The sequence below is a fragment of the Corvus kubaryi genome, unplaced genomic scaffold, assembly GCF_017639235.1.
Source record: "Corvus kubaryi isolate FWS band 111438036 unplaced genomic scaffold, C.kubaryi_AGA036_p1.0 37266, whole genome shotgun sequence".
Classification (NCBI taxonomy): Eukaryota; Metazoa; Chordata; class Aves; order Passeriformes; family Corvidae; genus Corvus; species Corvus kubaryi.
In genome coordinates, this window is record NW_024581081.1 from 6052735 (window position 1) to 6078647 (window position 25913).

Consider the following 25913-nt stretch of genomic DNA (forward strand, 5'->3'; position numbering starts at 1 on the left):
AGTGGGGAAAGGTGAAATCCTGCTCGTAGTTCCACTGCCAGCTGTTTGAACAAACTGCCTGGGGAAGAGTTCCCTCTAACTTTCATAGCTGTGGTCTTCAAGATAATAGGTTTTGCTGGCAGTGTAGACAGAGCTTAGTTCAGAATTAAGAACTGTGAGAGATTAAAACATGCAAAATGAAACCATCTTGAGCTCTTCAGCTGTCAGAACTGAACTTCAGTCATGCAAGCACAACTACAGCTTTCCAGTCTTGTGATTTGACTGTATTTTTGTATCTTATGGAGATTACAGGAATGTATTTCTAATGGTCTGTTTCTTTTTCAAACACTTGGCTTCTACTTCAAAATGGGGGGTTGCGCAAGGACTTTAAAGCTTTTCATAATTATAACATGGGTAAAGACTTGGCTGTTTTTCAGTTTCAATTTCATAAATAATGAAATCAGTTTATTTAAGGTCTTTCTAGTTAATTCAAATTAAGGAAAACCCTAATGGAATTGTCAAAAAAAGTTAGTGATAGCCAGGTAGCACTTTAAATTGAGAGAGAATCCAGGGCTATTATATTGGGATCATAGTACCTTCCCTGATCCTAAGTATTTTAGAAGAAAACATGGGCACTTTCCTGAACAACTTGTAAAAAGGAGAGAAGAAACCCACAAACAAATCACAAAACCCCAAAGCAGCTCTGAAAAGCATAGTATGAATTGAGTAATTAATGAGTGCTAGGTAATGGCCGAGGGAAGTCATGTCGTTTTGGTGGCCGTTCAGGAATCCTCTGACTATTTTAATCTTCACTGCAATGTAGGAACTTAAACATTTTAGAATTTGGTAGTATTTAATATTAAAAAAAAGTCAGATTTTTTTTCTGTTTTATTAACATTTTTAATGTTTTGATAGCAATTGCTTACGTGTTGATTGGCAATGGCTTGTATGATGAAGCTATACGACATTTTTCAACAATGCTGCAGGTAAGTTTTCTGCTTGGACCCCAAAAAATAACTTTATGAAATTATCCATTGCCACATAACACTTTAATAGAAAAAAATATTAAATTAAGGGTTCTTAAATGAGAGTAATTATTCTGCTGTTTGTTCATTTTTTTTTTTCCATCCAAACATAAGCATACTCTTAGAACTGGGTGATCAGTATCTTGGTTATTTGGTGAGTATTTTTCTCATCTGTAGGCATAAAGTTTTTGTGGCACTTTTACCAAAAAAGCACGTGTCTTCAGAAACTTGACCTCTGCAGTGCTGAAGTTCCTTAGATTATCTGCTTATTGTGTAGGCTGAGATATTTTAAAGTAGATTTTTTTGGGTGACAGCACGTTGCCAGTAACATGAGAAAAAAAGCCCTGACAGAGATCGTTTATTGCTAGTGGAAAGTAACGCATTGCTTTCACGATGATAGATGATTTTGTATGCTGGCTTTATCCTTTTTCAGTGATAAGCTTTTGATTAGTTTAATATATATATAAAACATAACTAATACTTATATTGGGGGTGTTTTTCCTGACCAAAATAAAGAATTCAGAATCTTCTGCAGTTAAGTAGGAGGCAGTCACATTTAAAACAAAACCAGCCCCAACAATTTATAAGCTTCAACTAAAGCTGATTTCAAATACTGTATTTTTATGGCTAAAAACCTGGAACATGCAGAAGCATGGACATACTTTTTCATTTAAACTGTTTGAAGTACACAAATGCAAGCTGAAAGCAATACTGCAAATAATAGCATGTATTTTTAAAGTGTCATATGGCTTGTTCTTAAATTGAGTGGAAGTGTGACAATTTAATGGAATTATTCCAGGGAATTTATCTGAGGACAGGAATGCTGGGGTTTTTGTGTGCTTTTATTTTCATTGGTTTGATATAGGTGTTTAGTGATACCTGTCTTTGATTTGTTTTAATGTGAGGGATTTTTTTGACCCTAGTGAGAAATCCTGCTTCCAAAACCACTGGATTTATGTATTGTTTCCTGTCTTTATTCAGAAGGAGACTTAATATAAGTGAAGATAACCAAGATACCCAAGTAGAAAGATAGTGGAAGAAGTGTTTATGTAATAGAGTACCTCTGCAATGCCCACATGTCAGTTTAATGTATGCTTTAATGTCATGCCTATAGTATGCCTGAAAGGCTGTAAAGTGATCGTGATTGTTCACTCTGTTTTCCGTAAGGCAATTTTAAATACATATAAAGTGAGCATTAAAACATTTAACTGAATAAAACAGCCTTGCTTAGCCATGGTATTAAAAGTAGGACGTTACCTACTGTTGATGTTAATGTTGCCAAGTGTAAACTTGGAATCAGCTCAAGTCTGGCAAGCTGCCAGCACTGATGTGCCACGTATTCTGTTGTTTTATCCACGGAAGAGTTTGTTTCTTGGCAGATGTCCCAATTAAATAACACCAAGCCTGTGCTACAAACTTTCGTAGCACAGCTGTGTTCCTTGCAGGTGTGAAGATGGTGTGATTCCTGGCTGGTTTCCAGGGAAACTGACTGCACAGGCATTGTTGTGTTGACAAAACAGTTATGCTGTGTAGTTCTTGAAATTTGTATGGGAAACTGTGGTTGGAGTAAATGACATCAAACACGAAGTAGATTCACTGTGTAGGGTGCATCCCCGCTAAGTGCCCAAGTAGGAAAGTCATGAAATTAAATCTAACCCAAGGAAAGTTGGTTTGAATTTTGCAGAACTATTTTGGTAGAATACTTCCGGTTTTAGTTGCTGTCTGAATATAAATTTCATCAGGATTTCACAATATCTTGCTTCCAAATATTAAATCTCAAATTTAAGTTGCATACAAAATAAGCTCTGAGTGGCCAAATTGTATGTTTCTTATCAGTTTGATGACGTGAGATGGAAAAAGTTATATAATCACCAGTAAGGATGCAACTAATGAGGATGGATAACAGAGTATTCTAATGAGTACTGTGTATTCTAATCTATTCTAATGTATACTGTGTAATAGGTTCTGGTAGGTGGTCACTGGCACTACAACTGCATTCTGTTTGGCTTTTTTACCAGACAAATACTCCAGAACAATTCCATTAAATTGAATTTGAAGTTGTGAGCATATGAAAGAATGGACTGTAATACAATAAATTTCTTTGCCTGGCAACTGTGATTGTTCATTGCTTACTACTTTAGATCAGCTAGAACTAAGTACATATGGAAGAAACCAAAAAACCTACACCACAAGTTAATATTTTGTTTGTTTAACAGGAAGAACCTGAGCTGGTTAGTGCAATTTATGGACGAGGGATAGCGTACGGAAAAAAAGGACTACATGTGAGTAGATCATTATTTAAATCAATATCCACCTGAATTATTTGAGTCTGAACCATAAGGAAGCCTGTAGCAGGAGTAACTAGACTGATCAGAACGTGATGAGTACACTTCAAGGTCTTTGTGTTGTCCTACTTCTGTGATGAGTCTGTCCCTTGGTAGATGCACTGTATAACATTGAGGGGTCTAGTAGATCATACTGCTCAAGCCATGGATACGTTTGTTTTGTGAGACTGTGGAAGTAAAGCTATATGACATAAGTATGCCAAAGGAAAAGATAAGGCACTATTGTGAGTGGTGGATAGTAAGGCTGTGAGCCCCAGATTCTTGACAGAGTTGCCTATTACGATAACAGGCAGTATCTTCCCTCTGAGATAGGTTTATGAAGTCCCACTGAATTAATCTCCACATCTAATGTGTATTTGGAAATGAAAAGGTCTTTTATTGCAGCTTGGGAACATTGTCAGCTCTTCGGATACAGTAGGCTTCATACTGCTTTTTAATTGCTTATGCTTCTTGATAAGTATACCACCTTAAATTTATTAAAACAAAATAAAATTCGAAGTTAAATTACTTAGTTGCAATACTTACTGCTCAAATAATTTCTTGAGCAGAAAGAAATTTATGAATAGACTATGGTCCTTGTAGTTTGACTTTGTGGCCTGTTGAATCATGATTGAATGGTTGCTAGAGTTCTAGAAGAATGAGTAATTGAGTAACTCCTTGAAAATTTTCTTTGTACAGAACATTTAATTATTTAGGGGTGCTGACAAGAGCTTGAAGTCTCTCATATTTGCTTGTTTTTAACATCAGCATGAGTTTGTTTTCTCACTTTGTTTTCTCAGTTTGGCTAGGTGTTGGTACAGCTTCACTCCATAAAAGGTTTTGTGTGGCACCTTCAAGGCACAAAGATGATGTTAAGCACAAAATTTCTTTGCTTTGAGAAAGAAGAAAAAGATCAATGAAATCTAATACAGAACTTGCTATATAATTACTTAGGTTTTTTTCTAATTAAGTAACTACTTCCATCCTACACTTCATAAAGGACAGTTAAAAAATTTAGGTGGGCAAGATGCTGTTGGCATCAACCCATTTATCAGTACTGCTTGGCTTAAGTTGCAGACGATGATGACACCAGTGGTGGGTGTGAGTGTGCCTATGCATTGGAGTTCATGTGGGAGCTTGAGCCAGCTTTGCTGCCAAGAAGGGCACCTCTAGAGCTGTAAACCTGATGCTTATTCACAGAGTTATACTAATAACTTATAGTAATCATTAGAGGTACAACACAAAGATGATGTGTATAAACAAAGTTTAGTTTTGTTGTTTGTAGCAGACATGGTTTTTCCAGCTGTTTGCAGAATACTGCATCTTGATGTTATTAGCCAAGGTGTGAAGGGCTTTTAATATAAATGGATGCACTTTTGGACACTTAGCCAATCTAGTGCTTCATCTTGAGAGCATATTAGTCTAAGTGTGCACAGTTGTTCACCTTGTTTATTTTTCTCCTTTTCAGGATATGAAAAATGCTGAACTTGCTCTGTTTGAGCTCAGTAGGGTGATTAGTCTAGAACCAGATCATCCTGAAGTATTTGAACAGCGAGCAGAAGTGAGCATTTTTTCTTTTCAGACTTTGGAGAAGTTTCAATTAGACAGTGTTTCCAATTACATCCTAACTGATTTAATGACTAAAGCTTGGTGTTCTTCTGTGAACGTTCCTCCTTTCTTTTAAAATATATGCATTTCCTCTCAGTGTAATTTGTGGAATATTTAGTTTTAAAATAAAATATAGACCATACAGAGTTACTATAGCACATGCAATGCCATATATGTGTAACTGTTCAGTCTTTGACATACTAAATAGCAAGATCATTTGTGTTTAGAGTTTTTTTTATAAAATGAATCAAAATATCACTTGACCCTTACTGTTTGCACTTTCTGTCAACTTAGTAAATCTATTGTTAACACTAGTTGTTAGAATACCAAACTTTAAAAATTGAAATGTTTTGGGTTTATATTTGTGCATGTAATTTAAATATCATTCCAGCCCACATATATTTTTTATTTTGAAAATCAAGTTTTGTTTTGCCAACTAAATTACAGAAAATGGATGTCAAGAAGCAGCTTTGTAGGCAAACCAAAAGCATAAATATCAGTCAGCATAGTGTGTAATGATAGCTGCCATAACATTCACAGTTTTAATGTTTTTAGTGATCTCGTAGTATGTTTGTGAACCTTGACCTAAAAATGTGAAAGGCATTCAGATAATTGGGAAATGGACCATTTTCCATTGGGGGAATGTTTTTTCACATAAGGCTTAGGAGAATACTTTAATTACATTTTCATTTGAATATGTTGAAATAGCTTGAAATTGAGTATTTTGCTTTGACCAATTTGTTTTTAATTTGGAATACTGGGTTTCTGCAAATGTTATTGGTGATGTTTATGTACACTGATAGTTTTGAGAAAAATTATTCCAGATTTACTCTTTCATAGGGCTTTAAAGGCGATAAGTACTGAAATTTATAGTGGAACTTTCCAGCCTATTCTAGCAAATACAATTACTCTGTTACAGCTGGACATGGAAAAGAATAATCTTCAGTTTTCAGACAAATCTATTCAGTCTGTCTGCTCTAAACTGTGTTTTGGTTTTATACTCTTAGATATTGTCCCCACTAGGACGAATCAGTGAAGCATTATCTGATCTCACCAAAGCTATTCAGCTGCAACCATCAGCAAGGCTCTACAGGCACAGAGGTACCCTTTACTTCATATCTGAGGTTAGTGGATTTGGGGGATTCTCGTTGACTTTGGTTGTGGGGATGTTGTTGATTATTTTGTTGACTTTTGTTCTAGCTGTTCCTTTTGTTCTAGAGCTTCTTTCCTGTTCAGTTAAAAAGCCCCAAACCACTATATATATAACAAAAGCCCTGATTCCTCTAGCTGGCTTTCTGACAGTTCAGAGGTATTCTCTGAGTATTTCATTTGCAAATTTATTTAGTGCAGAGAATCAGAGGACAAGTACCTTGCATGCACACCTCAGATTCTTTTGTGTTTGAGGAGTAGGATGTGGATAAAGACTTTGACTTAATTTATAACCTGTGGCTGCATTTAATTAGCATTGATAAACACCAGTTTGAAAAGGAAAATACTTATGGCCAAGGTAGTAAGTCATCTAGATACTTAAGAAAAAACACTCCTCACAATGAACAAATAAAAAACCTGTAGCAAAATGCTAACATCCCATTTTGCTATGTGACCTGTGTGTTTTGTTCTTAAAGATTTAATGTAGAACAAGTAGCTTTATCTTCAAAGATTATGTGAATACTTGATGGCTGATTTCCTACTTGATTCTTCTGATTTCATGTTTGCTTCCAGCTATTTTTCCATTTACTATGTTTTATACAGCACTTCCTGTAAAAGTTGGAAGTGTATTGTGCATTCTTTGATGTTCTGATTGGTAGTTGATAATCATAGCTGCTTAGCCCCGAGACTGACTTCATATATTAAACAAAATTCTGTAGTTTACTTTTATGAGAATAAAAGTATGTATTCCTCTTTATTGTTATTGTGTTTCCACTGTCATCTAAAATCTTCTTTATCACAGGATTATGCGACAGCCCATGAAGATTTTCAGCACTCACTGGAACTGAACAAAAATCAGCCTATAGCTATGCTTTATAAAGGCTTAACCTTCTTTCACAGAGGACTTTTGAAGGTAAATCTATATTAAACAATAGTTCGTGTAGAACAATACCCTTTATTTGAAGTTACTTCCATAAAATAGTAGAAATATCATAGGTGTTGATACTATATTTTCTCTCACGTAAGGAAGATTTTTAAGGCAAAAGAGTGTAAGCAAAATAAAGATTCCATGATACGATATGTAAATCTGCAGTTGCTGAATCTCAGTAGATCAGTGATAACAGTCATGTTTAAGGAGTGCTTTGAAAGATGTTTGTATTTAGCACCTCTGCTAGTATTTGTATGGTTATGTTCAAAATTTCAAAATTAAATGGAGATTTTCTAGGTTTTGGGAAGGGAAGAGGGATGAAGAGGAAAATAATTTTGAACTCTTCCTTGAATGAGCTAGGAAGTAATCAAGGGAAGTGTAGAAGCTCTGCATGTATACAAGTTTATTTCAGTTATATGTTGTTTCTGGAAGGCTGATATCTAACTTGAGGGAACATAATTGCTCCTTCAGTTTCTAAAATCAGGGAAGTAAGTTCTTCCCCTGTCTTTTTTAAGTTTTCACCATTTTGTAACTCAAAACTTCTCTCTGTTTAGGTGTAGTAATATTGCCCCTGTTTCTTGTTTGTGAAGTATTTAGGGATACTGCAGCCATTTTTCATAGGGGAGAGTAATTGCACAAATTGTCTGATACCCTCAGTTTGAAAACTGAAGATACAGTGGTGTGATTCCTGAAACTCAACAGTGGAAGCTGTCTTTTTTTTTTTGACCTATCATAACAGCTTGGGGTTCATTAAGGATTGTATGCAGAACCTGGAGACAACTGAGGACTCACGAGTTTCAGCCCACTATCTTTCACAGGCAATCACTATTTTTTTATCTCTCTTTTTTTTTTGCTGGCTGCTTCCTCACTTTTTTAGCACCCAAGCAGGTATTTTTTTCCAGTCTCACTGTATGCTGTGAGAACATCAGATTGTCACTGAATTTTTATTATCTGTATCTTCTTGTAGTCAGAAGAGATACTTGGAAATAATAGTCTGAATTTCTGATTTTTGGTGTAGGCAAAAGAGACCCCAAAAAGTGATAGTGAAAATACTGACAAAAATAAATGCTGTCTCAGTTTGCAGAATAGAAGCGAGGTTTTCTTCTTTCTGATACACAGGTCAGCGCATTTCTGCACCACCATCTCTTTCCCCCCAGTTTCTTTTCTCAAAGAAAGCATCTTCCCTCTCTAATATTCACGTTCGGAGAGATTGTCACTGGGGTTTTTCATCCCCAGGTACACCTTAGCTTCCAGTCAGATTCAGGCTGCATGTTAAAGGAAAGCTGTAAATGTCATCTGTTAGGTTTTATAAGGCTTGCTGAAAATTGAAGATTGGGGTTGAGGGTGGCTGTGTTCATTTTTGAGTGAAAAGAGATTGATTTGAATCACTGCTTTTGGGAATAATCATTGTGCTTTTAAAACTTACCTATAGGATATGTGCCTATCAGTAGATGTAGGTGATTGTGCTACATTTTTGTTCAATAGATATTTTTGTGCGTGTTGTAGTGCTCAGAATATATTTGATAGTTTTTCTAAATAAGAATTTCTAAATTGATTGAAAATACCAGTGATTCTTTCCTTACAGCATCTAATTTATTGCATTGTAGACTTCAAGATACTTTTAAGGCATTCCTTAGTAATATTAAGTAATTGATTATTCCATCCTTAATTCTAGGTCTCAAGATTGAATATGCCAGTTTGAAAAGCTGAGTTCTTAATCGGACTCTTTGAAGAGGAATATTTCTTTAACCATATGCTTATTTTGTTAGCTTTTATTTTTACTACTTGTATGCCTCACAACAGTAATAGCAGTAATAGCAACAGTACATGCTGTTGTGTGAAGATGATCCCTTACTCTGTAATCCCTGAAGAGAATGTTTGCTAACCATGGAAGTAACAAAGAATCCAATAAGACAATTAAAGGCAGAGTGCAGATTTGAAGGAGTCTTTTGACCTCCCAAACTTAAGACGTGCAGTATGAATGAAGAAGGAAGACTGTAAGGAGAGACTGCTTTACCTTAGGGACCAGACTTTGGTCTTTGAGCTTTGAAAGCAAACTCTGAAGGGATTTCATCTCTGAACTCTATTAAAATGCTAAAAGAATTGCTCATTCCCACTGCATATTAGACAAAGGAATTCCAGCTAAATCTGTCAGTACTATAAAGAATGTTGCAACATTTCGTTTATTATGTAATAATTTTTACTACATAGATATTGTAATAAATTCATGCCTTGTTTGTTCCTTCCAAAGGTTTTGATATATAACTAAACCCATAGCTAGTAACTACTGAGGATGCTGAAATTTAATGAATATAGTAAGTTACAAATTTTTCTGTTGGTCCCTTTCTGCAGGAAGCCATTGAATCCTTCAAAGAAGCTCTGAAGCAGAAAGCAGACTTCATAGATGCATATAAAAGTCTGGGACAAGCCTACAGGTACTCATATTCAGAAATAGTTTTAAAGTTAATTTTTTCATTTGGTTGTGTTCTTGAAAATGCGCTTAAGTTTTACACACTTGTTACAAAATTGTGCAGAACCAAATGTGGTATTTGGTAGCTCCAGCAGCTGGTATGGCTACATCAGAATATGTTTAATATAAATAATTTCTATGTTTGCTTTGTATTTTTAATTTCCTCTCTGGTATCTCTTTGAGTCTCCCAGACTTGAAGGTTAAATGGCAGTTTTCAGTAAGATGTTTTTTAGGTATGCTAGATTATTTTTAAATGATGGAAATGTTTAATGCAACATGAGCTATAGCATTTTACCTATTAAATCCTGCTTCAAATGTAGTGGCTTTGGTGCTCATGCATTTATTTGAAACTAAAGAGCTTTGGTTAATCACTATTTTGCTAAAAACTCTTTTTTAGCAGATGTATTTAAAACTAGTAGATCTTCTTTGTTTTTCTAGTCTTGTTTTGGTTTGGATTAATTTTGTCAAATATAATTTGATGTGGAAAGAATTTAGTAATCTTAAAGAAATCGGTGTACTGGATTAAAAAAATTAAGATAAGCTGTATACTATTTATGTTTTAATTTTCTCACAACAGTTTCTCTGTGACTGTTTTTACATGTACAGCTGTCCTTGCACATGGAGTAATTCCAGTCAATACATTTTTAGTTAGTTACAGTTTTCAAACACCATATGCTTTGTTCTTACTCAGCATTTAAGTAGTTGGTAAATTCTTAAAAACATGTTTGTACATAGAAGTTAAAAAGACCTCTCAAAGATAGTGCTTTCCAAGAACGCTTTGTGTGGAAGTTTTGTTTACTTTAGTTTCTGAAGAAATACCATAGGTATGTGTTTTTGCAGTTTAACGTCTGCTAAGGATTGTGAAGATTTGTGGTCTGGGGTTGTATTTCAGAGTACATATTTCTTTCTGGGAGTAACAAACTCTGTGCAGCTGTTCTGTTATTACCACAGAAGAATAGTTGCAAAATTACTGCTTTTGTTACAGAAATTTTCCATTAATACTGTGTTTCTCTTCAATGATATCCCCTTTGGACGCCCTTAAGCAACCTTTAACAAGTAATTTTGTTGTCACTGTTGTCTTCTGTATTTTTCACTTTCCACGTTACTGAATCACCTAGAGAGCTTGGCAACTTTGATGCTGCTACAGAGAGCTTCCAGAAGGCTTTACTGCTGAATCAAAATCATGTTCAGACGTTACAGCTCAAAGGAATGATGCTTTATCATCATGGTAGCTTAGATGAAGCACTAAAGAATTTTAAGGTAAGCAGGCTGTAAGTAAACACAAAATTTAAATGTTTTAATGAGGACTTGTATTCAACAAGTACAACAAAATGGACAAATTTCAACGTTTTTCTGAATATGTGTGCATTTGGACTAGAAGTATTTTTTGTGAAGTCCATCTTAAAAGCTAAAACATAACAGTTTGTAATTAAAAACCTAATTTTGCTAAAACTAAGGTGGTTTCTTTAACTGTTTTATGTTTTTGTAAAACCAAGCTCTGGCTGAAATGTGTTACTTTTCTTTTTAAACTGGTAATTGTGTTCTTGCTAATACTTTGACTTGAAACCTAAAGTTCTTTTCATATCAGATGAAAGATAAAATGTACTAGTCTGTAATTTTAAGCTGAAAATAAGTTACAATGTTTATCTAATTTTTCTGGAGTTATTTTCTTCTGAAAAATTCAGCATATGTTGTGATTCATTGTGCTTGCAAAAATTTTCCTGTTGCCAAAATCTTGCCTATCTCTGTTGGCATTAAATAATTGCCTTATTTTGTAGAAAGAACAAAAAAGGCAGATGTTATTTGTATGCCCATATTCTTAAAACAAGGAATGAAGTAAGATCCCTTTCCAAACGAGTCTGTGCTTATCCCAAGGAGAACACTTTATGTGCGTTATTACATGTTCACCTTCTATAACCCAATTTGTAGATACTGGTGTAAATGAAAAGATACTTCAACTTCTGAGATGGAGATGCTCTTCTAAAGACATGTAATTGCTGGAAGAATTGGAGCATTCATTTCTGAATCATAAACAGGAATTTGCTGTGTGTTTAAGATACAGTAAATAGCTGACTAACATAGAGTGTACTAATTCATGGAGTAGTGAAGAAATGAATGGGGGAAATGACAGAAAAGATACGTATCTATATAACTAACCCGAAATGAGTTGTTATATTGTCAGGAGTATATTTTGTCTAATTTCACTCAGCTAACATTGAGCTAATATTGTTAGAGCCAAGTGTGCAAAGCGTGTTTGCACTGGCAGAATTTGGGTTTTCAGGTTTTATCCCCTTTATTAAAGCTGAAAATACTTTTTCTTACATTTTCTAGCATTTTAAGTGCTCAGCAGCATTTGAAAGAAAATTATGAGGGAAGTGGATCTTAATAATCAGTATGTCTTTTCACACGTCTTCTGACCAGCCAGGTTGGGTTATTTGAAGGTACTCTTTCTGTCTCTTGATTTGTGGGTGCTTTGTTCCTTTAATGTCCTAGAGATGTCTACAGCTAGAACCATACAATGAAGTGTGCCAGTACATGAAGGGTCTCAGCCATGTTGCCATGGGACAATTTTATGAAGGCATAAAAGCTCAGACCAAAGTTATGTTAAATGATCCACTACCAGGACAGAAGGCCAGTCCAGAATATCTGAAGGTGAAATACCTCCGAGGTAAGTTGGGATTGGTTGGGGTTTTTTTGGTTTTGTTTTTTTTTTTTTTTCTTAAATGTTTTAAGGACCCTAAAAGTGCAAGCTTTCTTGAAGTTATGGTCATTTTAGACAAACCAATGTACATTCTCATAAACACTGTTGAGTATGTATGTCAAAAAAAAAGTACACTGATTCTTCTTGTTCATACAGTTAAAACCTAGATCCAAAAATAGAACATACATTTCTATATAAAGGTAAAGACTGTTGTGATACTTAGTTGAAAAAGACTTATTTCATTCTTGGAAATTGGCTAATAGCAAAATTATATTATCTAAAAATAATGACTTGTGAAAATCATGTTGTTTAACTGACAAGCATATAACCTGGTTACTGTTTTTGTGTAATGGCATAAGTAAACTGATTATGCAAACAGTATTTAATTTTATTTCTTTCCTCCAGAGTATTCTAGATATTTGCATGCACATTTGGATACCCCTCTTACAGAGTATAATACTGATATGGATCTTCCTGGAAATTTCAAGGATCACTGGGCCAAAAATCTTCCTTTTCTTATAGAAAATTATGAAGAACAGCCAGGCTTACAGCCACATATAAAGTGAGAATTTTTATTTTTTAAAGCCTGTTCTAAATGGGGGGGGGGTGTGTTCAGTTTTAAATTGCCATTCTGAGGCATTTTTACAATGTTTAATATTATATGGACGTACAATTTCACTGAGTGTATAAATTCTTTTGTACATCATAAGAGTTGGTTTATCTCATAGGAGGAAGAATTAAACTTAGGACAATGTTCTTCACTTCTCTCTTCACATAATAATAGTCACATATTGTTTGATATTCTGTGGCCTTACTGATTAACTCTTGTATTTCTTTTTATTTTGTAATTAATGTTAAGAAGTTGGTAAGTTTGAGATGCTCAGTGTAGTGTTTCCTGATGCCCTTATTACAGTTTCTGGTTGTGTTTTAGGTTTTTATTTTGTTACAGGTGTAATTTCTAGATACTTAATATATCTTTAATGGCAGCTCAGTTTCACTGGGTGAACATCTTCTCTGGAGTAACTTTGGAGTAACTTTAGGAGGAGGGTGACTTCAGTCAAAAAGTAGGGGATTTACTAGAACGGACTTCAAAACTGTGTAGCTAAAAGAAAGATAGCAATTTCTCAGCAATTTCTCTGCTGTAAACCTGTTTCTAAGTATATTGTCATGTATTCACTTAGTGTAAAAAAATTTCCATTAAAAATTCATGGCTTTTGTGTATATGGGATAGAATCCACCTTTTTAGCACAAGAAGTTTTTACAGAATTGTGGGAGAAGGTAATGGAATAAGAATTCCTTTTCTTAGTTAATCAGGGTGAGTGTAATAGTGAAGAATAATGTATTATTTATGAGCTTTATTTAATATCACTTATGAGCAAGTCTGAAGTGAAATACAGGTTGTGACACTAATAAGATCTGCCACTGAATTCAGTTAAGAGTGAATTAATTTGAGATATTGGGTGTAACTGCAACATACTGTGTATGTGCAGTCAGCTGGGAGGAGGAATGAGTGTTCTTCATCCTGTGTTTAAGTGTTTCTCATACAAATGGTATTGATTTGTAAAACAGAGATTTGTTTGCCAAATGCTTTCAGGACTTTTATAGCCAAGCTGTGTCTGATGCATGTTTTTCTCCTCTGTAAGAGATGTGTTATTTCAGAATTTTGAAAGCTATAAGCCTGATGTGCAAGAACTCATATGTGTAGCTGATCATCTGGGTTCCATGATGCAGTATGAGACGCCAGGATTTCTTCCAAATAAAAGGATACATAGAGGTATACTGAAAATGCTCTGTAAACTTGGGTGGGGGAAAAAAGTCGATGTAGTGATAATTGAATGCTATATCTTTGCAATCTGCAAATTAGTTTAATGCTCTGTTTCTTTCAAATCAAATAGAAAGTTTAAAATATTCATTATGTCAGCAGTTTCTTGACCTAGCTGGGGACTGGAAATCAGGATCTCCCAGACTTTTTGATGTTGTCCATTCTTTTCCTGTAAATACATTGCTTTCCTGTCAGTTTTCCTGTCTGTGCAAAACTGAGTATTTGGCTCTAATTGGTTTTCTGTTTCTGCTGTTGGTACCTCTTTCCTTGTGCCTCACCTCAGCAATGGGATTGGCCACTCTAGAAGTAATGCAGGCTGTGCAGCGGACTTGGGCAAACTCCAAAGTTCGGATGAATGGGAAAACCAGACTGATGCAGTGGAGAGATATGTTTGATATTGCTGTGAAGTGGCGAAGGTAATGGTCACAGAGGACAGAGAGCAAACCTGTATTGGTTTTAATAATGATGACCAAAGGGCTGGAGTCATGGAGAAGAAAATGAACACTTGCTGCCATTCTGTAACTAGAAAGGTTCTGATAAAAGAAAAGGATGGTGTGCACTTCTGAAAATACTCCATTTTTCTTCTTCTATAATGGAGGGAAAAATTCAGAATAGCATTTTCCAGTTGAAGCAAAGCTGTGAGAGACCATAGGATCCATTGCAGCTAAGGGAAACAAAAACTAACAGTTTCAACTCCAGAAACAGCAAATATTTCAGTTGTATGGTTTTTATAAGAAAAAACCCTATGTTTCAGGAAAAGTTATTTTTCATAATCTCTGCATTCTAGTTTTTGCCTAAAATTGTTCTGTCTGTGAATAAAGCTCTGTTAAAAATATTACATGGATTGAAATGTGTGCCAGTGTTGATGTCCTTTGTCTTTGTAGGATAGCTGACCCTGACCAGCCTGTGCTTTGGTTGGACCAAATGCCTGCCCGGAGCCTTAGCAGAGGTTTCAATAATCACATTAACTTAATCAGGTAGGAGAGTTTTACCCAACAGCATTCCCACACACACTAAGGGATTGTACCAAAAATTACCAGCTGTTTGTGAAACAGCATTTTACCGTATTGAATGTGTATGTACTTATTGTTTAATATTTATTTTATGTTTTCTAGTGGAACATTTGGCATTTGTGCATAATTTTCCCTCTTGATATTTCCTCTTTTTCCTGAATTTCAATTGTACAACTGAGTTATAGCAGTATCTAACAAGGATCCAGAATATGCATTATTTTCATGTGCTGTTTTTGTTTCCCAAATAACCGTAAATGTAAAATTTTGATTAAGTTCATCATAGTTGTAATTTTTGCAAATGCTGCCTCTCAAAGGTAGTGGCATCAGTATTGAAACAATGCTGTTCTATTAGCTTTAATACCAATTTACAGTGGAGAGGAAAAACATAATTCTTATAGTTGTTTTCAAGGTAGGCCAGAGTAAAGCAAAAATGACAAAATAAATAACCTGTGGAAGATAACAGTTGCACTTTCAAATAAAGGTAAAATTTAAAAGATTCAACCACTGTTGTACGTTCCATCTTCTCCCATGCTGCAAAACTCTGTGTTGTAGTCATGACAGGGCTACTTCCCTTGAAGTGGTGCAAGTGTGACAGACTCGATGTGGCAACATCACTGTCAATCACAGGAGCAGAGTGTGTTTGTGTAAGTAAATATGTAGCCAGGTTTCATCCTATTCCACCCCCTCATGGGAAATACTGAATCTTTGATCTGTCATTCTGCTTTTATATATGTCTATCTCTTTATTCTTTGAGAAGCTGTACTGAAAAATGAGGATAAGGGAGACAAAGCCTTCTCAAGAATTATTTCAGGCAGAGAAAAACAGTGATATTCTAATGTTCATATGCAGAGGCTAATGAGGATAATCACTCTTCCTTCCGCTCTGTGAAATGGACCCTAGCACTGCTAGGGACTCTGCTTTACTTTATGGAGTAGTTAATGCATTGAACTCCAGTGCACATCAGTTACTTTGCAAGATGTGCTGCTTCTTGAACAGTCTTGTGCTCAGGCTTCTCTCTTCACTCAAGCCAAGTGTTACATTTGGGCTCCAAGCTGTTTCCATCTTTGCTGTTGCTGCATTTCTCTCTTGTCGTATGTACAGTGCAGCAGAAACCACAGCGGTCTGTACTGAGACAGAGATGCATTCCATACTTCACCTGTCTCTTCATGGTTTTATTTTTAAATGGGAGAGTAAAAGCCTAACTTCTAGGTGATCTGTGTTGGCAGAAAGGCATTAATGCAACAACACTTAATTAATGTCCTGAAACTAATACTGAACGTTTAACCTGGGGAAATATGTCCTTGTACAGAATCTGTCAGGAACTCTTGTTTTGCAGTGGACAAAGTACTTTACTTGTTTACCTTTCATTAGAGAACGCTGGCAAAACTGGCAGTGTAGTGTTAGAGCTCTTTCATTCATTTTATCGAAGTCTGAAATAAGCTTCATGAACATTCAGAATTGTAGGCCCACAGTGAACCTAATTCTAACCTTTTGGGTTTGGCTCAGCCTTGGCTTTTGGGGATCTCATCAGCATTTTGGTTGTGCTTATTTGATAGCTAAGCAGTGGTTCTCTGAAAAATACTCGTTTGGCACCTGTTTTGAAGAAACAATAGATTTGAAGCAGCCTAAATACCGGTGCCTTAGGAGTTGATCATGCTTTAGTACTGGATGGTGATTGCATTCTTTTTGACTCTGGAAACCTCTTCTGATTTGGTCATTCTCCAGCCTTAAGTAATAGCCACTTTCTTTGATCAGCTTTCTACTGTGATTTTTTTCTGCTTTTGGCTCCATCCTGATGATTTCACATGATGTGAGGGATAAAAATAAATGAACATATTAAGTGGTAGTGGTTGCTTTTTAAAATTTATTTTCATTTTGAAGCATGTTCTAGTTCACTATGATTTCTAAATGATAATTTCTTCTTAACGAATTATGCAGATTTGTCTAATTTCCTTTTTACATTACTCAGCTTGTCAAATGGCTGTCGGTTGAAGAGACTAATCAGGCACAGAGCTAATAGCCTTTTCTTGATAACCGAGATGGCTTTATGACTGTCTTTTGACTGTCCTTCAGGAAGATATACTTTGTTTTATAGTTAGGTTATGATTCAAAAGTTATCCCATACCCATATGACTAAGGCTGAATTCTTTCTATAATAGTATGGCTACCTGACAACCAGGTGTAACAATAGATTTAGACTGGCAGCTAGCAGTTTGCATGGTTATAATATATATTAAGATAAAAGCTGCTCAGTCAAACAAGAACAGCAACTGGTTGGGTGTTCTTCTAGTATTTGTAACAGATCTAGTCATGCTGAGCTCAAGCTGTCTGTAGGTTTTGTTTCATCTGAATTAGGTACCAGGAATTTCTGTGGGCAGAAATACTTGGATTACCTGTCTGTTAGCATAACCATTTTCTTTACTCAGATTCTCTGCATTGAAAGTCCAGTATTGTTCAATTGTTCCTGTCAAATGAGTCTTTTCATGGAGGCATTAGCATTCAGTGTCTGCTGGAGTTTTTTTTTTCTTTTCCAGAATGGCAAAATGTTTGGAGTGTGTCAGAAAACAAAAACCTTTTTTTGTTTGTTTTGTGTCAATTTGGGGACCTTTTTTAAAAGATATAGAAGAAACATCTTGCACTTCACAATTTTGGATAGGCTTTCAGATCTTAATGTTCTGAAGATGCAAGTGTGTCAGCTGTCACTTTCTTTGTTGATCTATAGACAAGGGTGAATTTCCCTTATCTCCTTTCTGGCTTAAATGATCAAAGCTAGTAAGTTTGATTTAAAGTAGAGAAAACGTTTTGGAAAGCTTTAGTTGTTTTCATAGACAAAGCAAGGATTTGTGATCAGCTAAACAGTGATGATATGCTTAATGTTCTTATTAAAAAAAAAGACACTCTGGAACACTGCAACTTTTGAATTCTTGGTGGTACTGTTTACTAAACAAGGAGAAAGAGTGGGAATAAAGAGAAATCACTTTTGGCCACCCACCGAAATTCTTTTTTGGTACGACAGCTTCTAGATGGCCTTATAGAATGATAGGTCTGCTTTGGATATATTTTCCAATGTGACACTAAAGGAGAATCCACTTTCTTATACTGACACACTACTGCCTGTTGTACAGAAATTTTTTTAAGACAGATGGAAAATGATGGGACGTACAACAAGGGCAAATTATGTATATTAGATTTGTCTTCATCCTTCCGCTTTCCCTGCCTCCCTTTCCTCTGTGCAGATACGTGTATGTGTTCTAATTCTGTTCAGTTTTTGATGACTGATTCTGCTGGTTTTCTGAGACTAGGCCTCCTAAGGTGAGAGACTGTCAAGTGAGGCATTAGGCAGGGACTTGAGCTGCCAAAAATCACTTAAAGTGGAGAGAAAAAGCTAGCTGTACACAGCTTCCTGTGATTGACAGTGGTTTTGCTTCCTCAGAGAGCGATAACGCTTGCTTTATAAAATCTTGTTTTGTAGACTGGGAGAAGAGGAAGGACTCCTACAAATGCAGTAATGGTATGTAATTTTTCCTCTCAGAGTGGTTATAATCCTAACAAGTTTCTACCACATTTTAATAGAGAGTTTCTTTTACTTAGTTGTCCAAGGGAAAAAGCAACACCTTTTCAATGTTTTTGTTTTTCTGTTACTACTTGTAACTGTTGGGATTCAAGGCAAAATTAATTCAATATACAGGGACATAGGTGAATAAAGAAAAATATATGTGGACAATCAGAGCAGATCAACATGTTTGGCATGTATGTATATTGCCAAATATGTAAACTGGAGAGTGTTGGTTCTCCAGATGTGCAAATTGAGAGTTCTTTTCTAGTTTTGTTGTATCTGTGAGTCTAGGGAAGATTATATCTTGTACTGATGTCTTTTCCTGGTCTTAAAATCAAGAGTCAAACACAGTTAGAAGGGAAAAAGGGATTTTACCTTGGTATTTATTTTAAGGATCCTTAGGTGCACACGTCCAGGTCATATGCACCAAAATGCACACTGCAATGCACACCCCAGAAGATTGGTTATAGCATTATAGGTTTTCCTAATTAGCATATCTATCAAAAATTCCCCAATGAGAGCTCCCCTCCCCAAGGAGCCTTCCCCTGGATGGTTCTATCTTCGTTTACAGAATGTGTTCTGGAGAGGACCTTGGGGTCTGGGGCACACTGATCTCTAACTACAAAGCTTCTAAAATGTTTAGTCTCTCAGCTTGACAAACAAGTCCAAGAATGTAGGCAAAAAGCACTAAGAACACAGAAGTAGTAAAAAAGGTATAACAGGGGTATAAAAGCAAAGGCAAAAAATCTTCATGGCATCAGTACAAATTGGTAATTATATATATAAGATTTACTGGAATTAGGCATACTGAAAATGGGGAAATATGCATGGAATGTAGTTTATCAGAGAACAAAAATTCTAATGATACATGAGTTTGAGCAAGTTCACTATGTAATCCATATTTAAAACGGGGGATTGGCAATTCACCATGTAGATAAACCCTACGTGGTTCATTCCTTTAATTTACAGAGCAACTGTGAATAAAATTGTGTCAAATGTTAACGAGTAATATTTGTGTCCTGGAATGTTGGGTTGAAGAACAAGACTTCAAAAAACCCTTTTTTTTTCTTTGTAGGGGACAGGTCATTAACATGCGGTACCTGGAATACTTTGAAAAAATTCTTCATTTTATCAAAGACAGAATCCTTGTTTATCATGGGTAAATTACAATTTTTTTTCCCCCTGCTTCATTCCCCTCGTAATAGTGATCTGAAATTTACATAATTTAATTTCAGAAAGCCTGAAAGATTTTTTTCTTAGTTTACTCAGTTCTGGTTTCCTGGTAGATATAATTGTTTTAATTCCTTTTGGAGATGGAAGATCCTATTCATTGCCACATAAAGAAACTTAAACTAATAGGAAAAAACCACTGTGAGTTACAGTGTACCTAGAAACTAATAACTGTTTCGAATTTGTAGCCATGGTTCTGTCATGATTGGATCTTCATTCTTTCTAAGCATATGATTTATTAAAGATGTTGGGTTTCCTCGTGGTAGAATCAAGTACAGTTACTCCGACTATTGAGATTAATTTATTAAGAAGTGAGGAAAAAAGAGAAAAGAAGATATGGAAGGTAATTTTCATTGAAACACGTTTCTGGCAAGTAGTTTTAAATGAGCAGAGAACCTTTACTGTCTGTTACATAGATGGGTTGGTAGATGCTGTCCTGGAACTGAAGAGAGTTGTAGACTTTTGAATGAAATAATGTGACTAAAGGTAATATGAAAATTGATGTTGGCATCTGTACTGAATACTGTGGCTCAGTATTCAATAACATAAATTAAAAAGCTCTTTTAGCTTTAAATCCTATAATTTTCCTTTGGCCTGGTAACTTTTATTAAATACTGAGTTCTGTTTTTCAATCTCATTATACTACTTAAATATCAAAAAATGAAAGTGTAGAAAATCCTTGCAACAGCTGAAAACATTTACGTTTTAGAAAATTTGTGATAGTTGCTGAAAATACATGAGTTCTGTGGTAACTGGCAGTCTGTCCTCTGTTGCTAGGAAGTTTGTTCAGAGTACACCCAGTAGCATTTGACCTTAAACCAGACCAACTGGTGCTGTGATTTCTAAAATAATGCTGTTCTTAAAAACTGGTATAGTGTAATTAATAATTATTAGAGCAGTAATTCAACAGGTTTCTTCATGATCCAGCTGTGCCTGCATCTGAAGTATTTACTTGCCTTTGAGGCTACACAGATGCGTGTATTTTGTGAAGAATATTTTTAATGTTAACTCTCTTCTACTTCCTTATCTATCTTCTATCTTTCCTTATCTAGACCCCCCTGCCCACACACACTCATGCAAACACTGTTTGATGCTTTAGAGCGGCCAATAGCAAGAGTAAGACAGAGTAGTTGATTAGAGTTGATTAGAGAATTGAGGTTTGAAGCTGAAAAAAATAACCTGAGCTGATACACTTTTTGAAATACAGGAGAGCATGTGGACAAGTATAAAGGAACTAATTTCCAGAAAATAAATAACTAAATAACTTACTTCACTATGGCTGATTAAGTTAAAGGTAGGTGAATTTCCAGAAATGCTACTTAAGTTCAACTGTTGTATTGCATATTTAATTTTTTTGCAGTGCTAATAATCCAAAAGGACTGCTAGAGGTTCGAGAAGCTTTGGAAAAGGTACATAAAGTAGAAGATCTTCTTCCCATAATGAAGGTAAATTATAGAAAAACTTTAATACATGGTAAAAATAATAAAATGTGTTCTGGGAGATATTCAGTTCCTCAAAATAAAACCATTGTGTATAAACTTAAAATGAGTAACTGGAAATAGTAGTTCAGGTTATTCCAAATCTGCGTATGTAGGGTTGGACCTTCCCTTTGATATGTGCAAATGGGTGATGTATATTTGAAATCCTTGGCCTAACTGTGAATTGGTAACAAAATGATCGGAAAACAAAATGTAGAATGTAATTCTTTGAAGCCAGCCTTCTCAACCAAGAGGGTTTGTGATCAGATCTGCCATAGTGGGCTCATTCTATGCCTGTACAATAGGGAGGAAAAAATTGATTGATGTGCCTGAAAGATTAGGAATATGGAAGCTGTTTTTACTTAGGTTCATTGGTGCAGGTCAGTATGTGGTGGAGCTGGCATGGGGAGGTGGGGGAATAGTTTCCCTTAGTGACTGATAGCTAAAATGAAATCCTGGATAACATTTTCGTGCTTAGGAAGACCTGGCAAAAAAGAGGTGGGAAACTTGTAGATTTTCTTCCTGCTGGTGGTGGTCTTTGTAGAAGGGCTTTGGATATATGACCTGCAAAATGATTTATACTCTTATCTCAAATAGTAAGGCTTGAGCTGGGTTTAAGTAAAAGGTGTTCACCTATTCCCCCCATTCCTCCAAATGAATCTAGGGTGAGCAGTGTCTAAGTATTTGGGTTTCGGGAAACTATGTTACAAAGTATGTCTTTTTGAAGGATTGTACAAGATTTTAACTAGAGCAGAGTAAAATTTGGGAAGAAACAGTCATGCTAAATAGAGAGAAATTCATTGCTTTCTTATCTTGTGTGTCCTCATTGGAATTTAGTATGTAAGCAAAGCAGCCGGGTTGCCATAGAGCAGAGTTCTCTGAAGCTGCGTTGCTGCTACTCCTGACAGACTGTCTGGCTTTGGATGTGTTCTTGGTAGTAGTGCTCACTCGTGCACTACAATTATCTTTGCAGGAGCTAGGTGGCTTAAGCACTAAATTTTTGTATGGGTTTTTATAATGTGTTGTGAAAGTATGTTCTTTGAAGACACCCTAATTTCAGAGGTCCTTTTTATATTACTGTCTTGTGCTTGGCTTTGAAAGATGAAGCCAGTGGATACAAACTGAACCTAAACAAAAGTTTTTGCTGAAGAGGTAGTCATGTTGGGTTGAGTGAACAACTAAGTGTTCCCTACTGACATACAAATGTGCAAGTAGGGCCCTGTAGAGTATCTAATATGATTACTTTTGAATTGTAGGCCAGAAAAAAAGCTACTAGTGGAGTTAAAAATACAGGTTACTCCAACAGAATGATGAAAATATATAAATATAGTGCACTGGACATTATTATTTCAAAGTAAATGTCTTAACTGGCAGCAAATATTCTTCCCAGTTTCCATATCTGTACATTTCAGTCCAGTTTGAGTCCCCTGCATCCCATTCCAAACTGTATAAAAGTGGAACGCTGTCTCATTAGAAGCTTTTTGTTTATTTAAAATAAATGCAGATTCTCTTAAAATATCCTGGATCACAGGTTTTGGGTTAATATAAATAACTGCTTGAGTAAACACTAGTGCATGCTAGTCATTATTAGTGCCTATATAAAATGAAAGTCTTTCTAATAGTGATGTAATCTGGTTATTTGGGTAGCTGGAGAATGCTGTATTGGAAAGCTGGGCTTTTGGCTTTACTTAAATGCAGTTCTGCCTGGTTTATACAAGTCTCTGGCTACAGTGTTACTCTTAGATAATGTAGCTTTGTAAAATTCTTAAACCTAGAGATATTTTCCTTCTGATGAGGATGAACATCAATTGAAACTAGATCACAGTTAAGAAACTTTTGCTTTGAGCTGTATTCTGGAATTCACACCTGGACTAATGCAGACACTTCTTAGTGTAAACATAAAATGGGGTCTCAAATTCCTGCTTTTGCATTTACACCGTTGCACCAAAAGGTTACCATTAATATGCAACTTGGGGAGAAATCTGTACAACTTGAACTGCTTTGTACAGTTGCTTTTCATAAACAGCGCTTTTTATTCCCCATTTAGTTACAAAGTTGAATGCCTCACTCAGTATTTCTGGTTTTCATTCAGAAGGAAATAAAGGATGAATGAAATAATGTTGCTGACAGAAACTTTGTTTTGTTCCCTAAGTTTGTCCATTTTCGTTTCTACTCCACGTGTTTTAGGTGCTTCAAAGCAATAGGTAGGCAGTCTGTCTCTGCTACCTCTAATATTACTTTTTTTTTCTTTTGAAAGCAGTTTAACAGTAAAACCAGAGATGGGTTCACTGTGAACACAAAAGTCCCCAGCTTGAAGGATCAAGGGAAAGAATATGATGGATTCACAATTACAATAACGGGAGATAAGTATGTTTGCTATTTTCAGGGCTTAGGGTACATGAAGTAATGATGAACTTAATTAGCAATTAATTGTCTGATATGCCATTTCTGTGTGCATAAGGTGGGTTTTGTTTTTCACTAGTGGCATTTTTGTAAGTAACTAAAGTTTATTCATTTGAGGACTTGATTCCTTTTGTGTTTTCAACAGAAGGGGAATATGGATAACACTGATGGCGTAAGCCTGGTTGACTTGATTCTCTAACATACAGCACAAAATTGAAAAGAGACCTTGTTTTTCAGCTTAGACTATAAAATGCCTAAAGGGGAAAACTATCAAATACCTCAGTCTTTATACATATCAAAATTCATTTTTTCTTGTGAGACCTTGTCTTTTGTGTTGACTGAGAAATCCTGAATGGAATGGAAATTTCTGTGGTCTAAGAGTAGAAGACACTCTCTTCTATTTGAGATTTTGGCCTTTTTTATGATTCAGATGTTTGCAGACCTTCTAGCTGCAAGTGAAAATTTAAATAGTACCTGCATGTATGAGAATACATTCTCTGGGTGAGATAGTAAATTTCTCACTTTATGGATTCTGATTCCTTGTCTTTTTGAAGAATGAGCAAGTCTGAAGCTAGAAGTGCTGTCCTACTATTAAATCAAAACTTTTTAAAATTAAATTTAAAATTCTATGCATTGGGATTTTTCCCAGAATTTGTCTGCTTTCAATGAGTGGCATGGAAGCCAAACTTCCCTGCTAGAATGTTAATGTATCTCTTGGATTTTCATTTTACATTCTAAATCACGGGCCTATATACAGTGAAATGGCATTAAGTGTATGGCCTCACTATTTTGCAGAAAATATTTTGGTGTCAGTAAATCGCCTGACTTTGTTCTGGACAACCTTTGTTCAGTATCACTCAGTCTGTTTTGATCCATAGTTTGTAACTATGCTTTAATACCAAAACAATCCCGTTTTGGTAGTTTAGGAATGAAGAAAAACTACACTCTACATTCTATACCAAAATCCTAAGTCTGTAAAGATATTTTAAAATTTGATATTTCTTATTTTTTACCCACAATTTAAGTGAAACACTAATGCTTGTCAGGTATCTTGGTGGCAGTCTTTAGATATTCTTTCAGACTTAGAATGTGATGTAGCATTTTTAATTCAGTGATTTTTGGGGAAGTAATGCACATATCTTCTGCTTAAGGAAGATGATAGGAAAAAGGTGATGTGTAACTGTAGTGGATTTGTAATTTACCCTGGATATGCATCAAGTTCTGTTCAAAAAATTTCTTTCCTCCTTTTCTTTTCCATCTGCTTAATAGAGTGGGGAACATACTATTTTCAGTAGAAACTCAGACGACAGAAGAGAGAACACAGCTGTATCATGCAGAAATAGATGCGCTATATAAGGATTTAACAGCTAAAGGAAAAATTCTAATTCTGTCTGCAGAGCTGGGGGTAAGGCTGTTCAAGGAATTATTAATTCCTTGAAAAAAATCCTTTTATGCTTTTATACTCTCTTTTCTGTAGTCCCTATTCTAATACTTTTTGACAGAGTTCTTAAGTAATAAAGTTACTTAAACCCAGTTATGACGAATACCATAAGAAGTTGCTGTAATTCTTTCTGTAACTGTAAAATTTGCTGTGCTTTGCCTGAATTACTAGAGGGTGTCCAGGCAAAGTCTCAATATCACAGTGTGTTCTGTTTTTTTTCTTATTTTTCTCATGGGTCTGTGTTCACCTTTGTCATCATCCCTGTAAGTACTGTTCAGGATTTGGCACATGGTGGTTACACATAAGATGAGTAACACGAATTCATGACAGGCACTAGAACTGTGTTTGTGCTGATTTGATGTGCAAGGAGAATCTGACTACATTTGGGATATAACAAAGTAGTTTGATTAAACATCTGTTAGTCAGACTTCAACTTCACAATTTGACATTTTCACATTTGAAATGGTTCTTAAAAAGACAGTAATTTCAGTAACGTAAGACTTTGCAATATGTGTACCTTTATAAGTTACTACCTGGCTATTAAATTACCTCTAATTCACACTTTTTTTTTTTTCTCTTAGGAAGTAGATGCTGTTTGCAACTTGATCCTGTCACTAGTTTATTACTTCTATAATTTAATGCCACTTTCAAGAGGATCTAGGTTAGTGTTTGTATTCATCATGTCTTGGATGCATGCTGTACAATGTCCGTGTGTTGCAGTATCTTAATATATTTTTTAATATTAATACTATTTTTAATAGACCTGTGTGCCCTTCACAGTCTCTC

At 35.4% G+C, this 25913-nt stretch overlaps 1 protein-coding gene across 4 annotated transcripts in view; it reads left to right on the forward strand.

Moving 5' to 3' along the window:
• Nucleotides 1–25913, forward strand: part of TTC13 (tetratricopeptide repeat domain 13) — a 60065-nt gene that overhangs the window by 27933 nt on the left and 6219 nt on the right. For 2 of the 4 annotated variants that reach the window (XM_042025208.1, XM_042025205.1), the window contains 17 exons: nucleotides 895–965; nucleotides 3221–3286; nucleotides 4797–4889; nucleotides 5944–6060; nucleotides 6888–6998; nucleotides 9366–9448; nucleotides 10602–10743; nucleotides 11977–12151; nucleotides 12590–12746; nucleotides 13828–13958; nucleotides 14290–14422; nucleotides 14891–14983; nucleotides 19651–19734; nucleotides 21166–21250; nucleotides 23541–23650; nucleotides 24956–25091; nucleotides 25709–25788. In XM_042025208.1, the coding sequence (XP_041881142.1) occupies nucleotides 895–965; nucleotides 3221–3286; nucleotides 4797–4889; nucleotides 5944–6060; nucleotides 6888–6998; nucleotides 9366–9448; nucleotides 10602–10743; nucleotides 11977–12151; nucleotides 12590–12746; nucleotides 13828–13958; nucleotides 14290–14422; nucleotides 14891–14983; nucleotides 19651–19734; nucleotides 21166–21250; nucleotides 23541–23650; nucleotides 24956–25091; nucleotides 25709–25788 (1867 nt within the window). Of the gene's footprint in view, nucleotides 1–894; nucleotides 966–1118; nucleotides 1159–3220; nucleotides 3287–4796; nucleotides 4890–5943; nucleotides 6061–6887; nucleotides 6999–9365; nucleotides 9449–10601; nucleotides 10744–11976; nucleotides 12152–12589; nucleotides 12747–13827; nucleotides 13959–14289; nucleotides 14423–14890; nucleotides 14984–19650; nucleotides 19735–21165; nucleotides 21251–23540; nucleotides 23651–24955; nucleotides 25092–25708; nucleotides 25789–25913 lie in introns of all 4 variants that reach the window. The other 2 variants (XM_042025209.1, XM_042025207.1) reach the window with 2 other exon arrangements.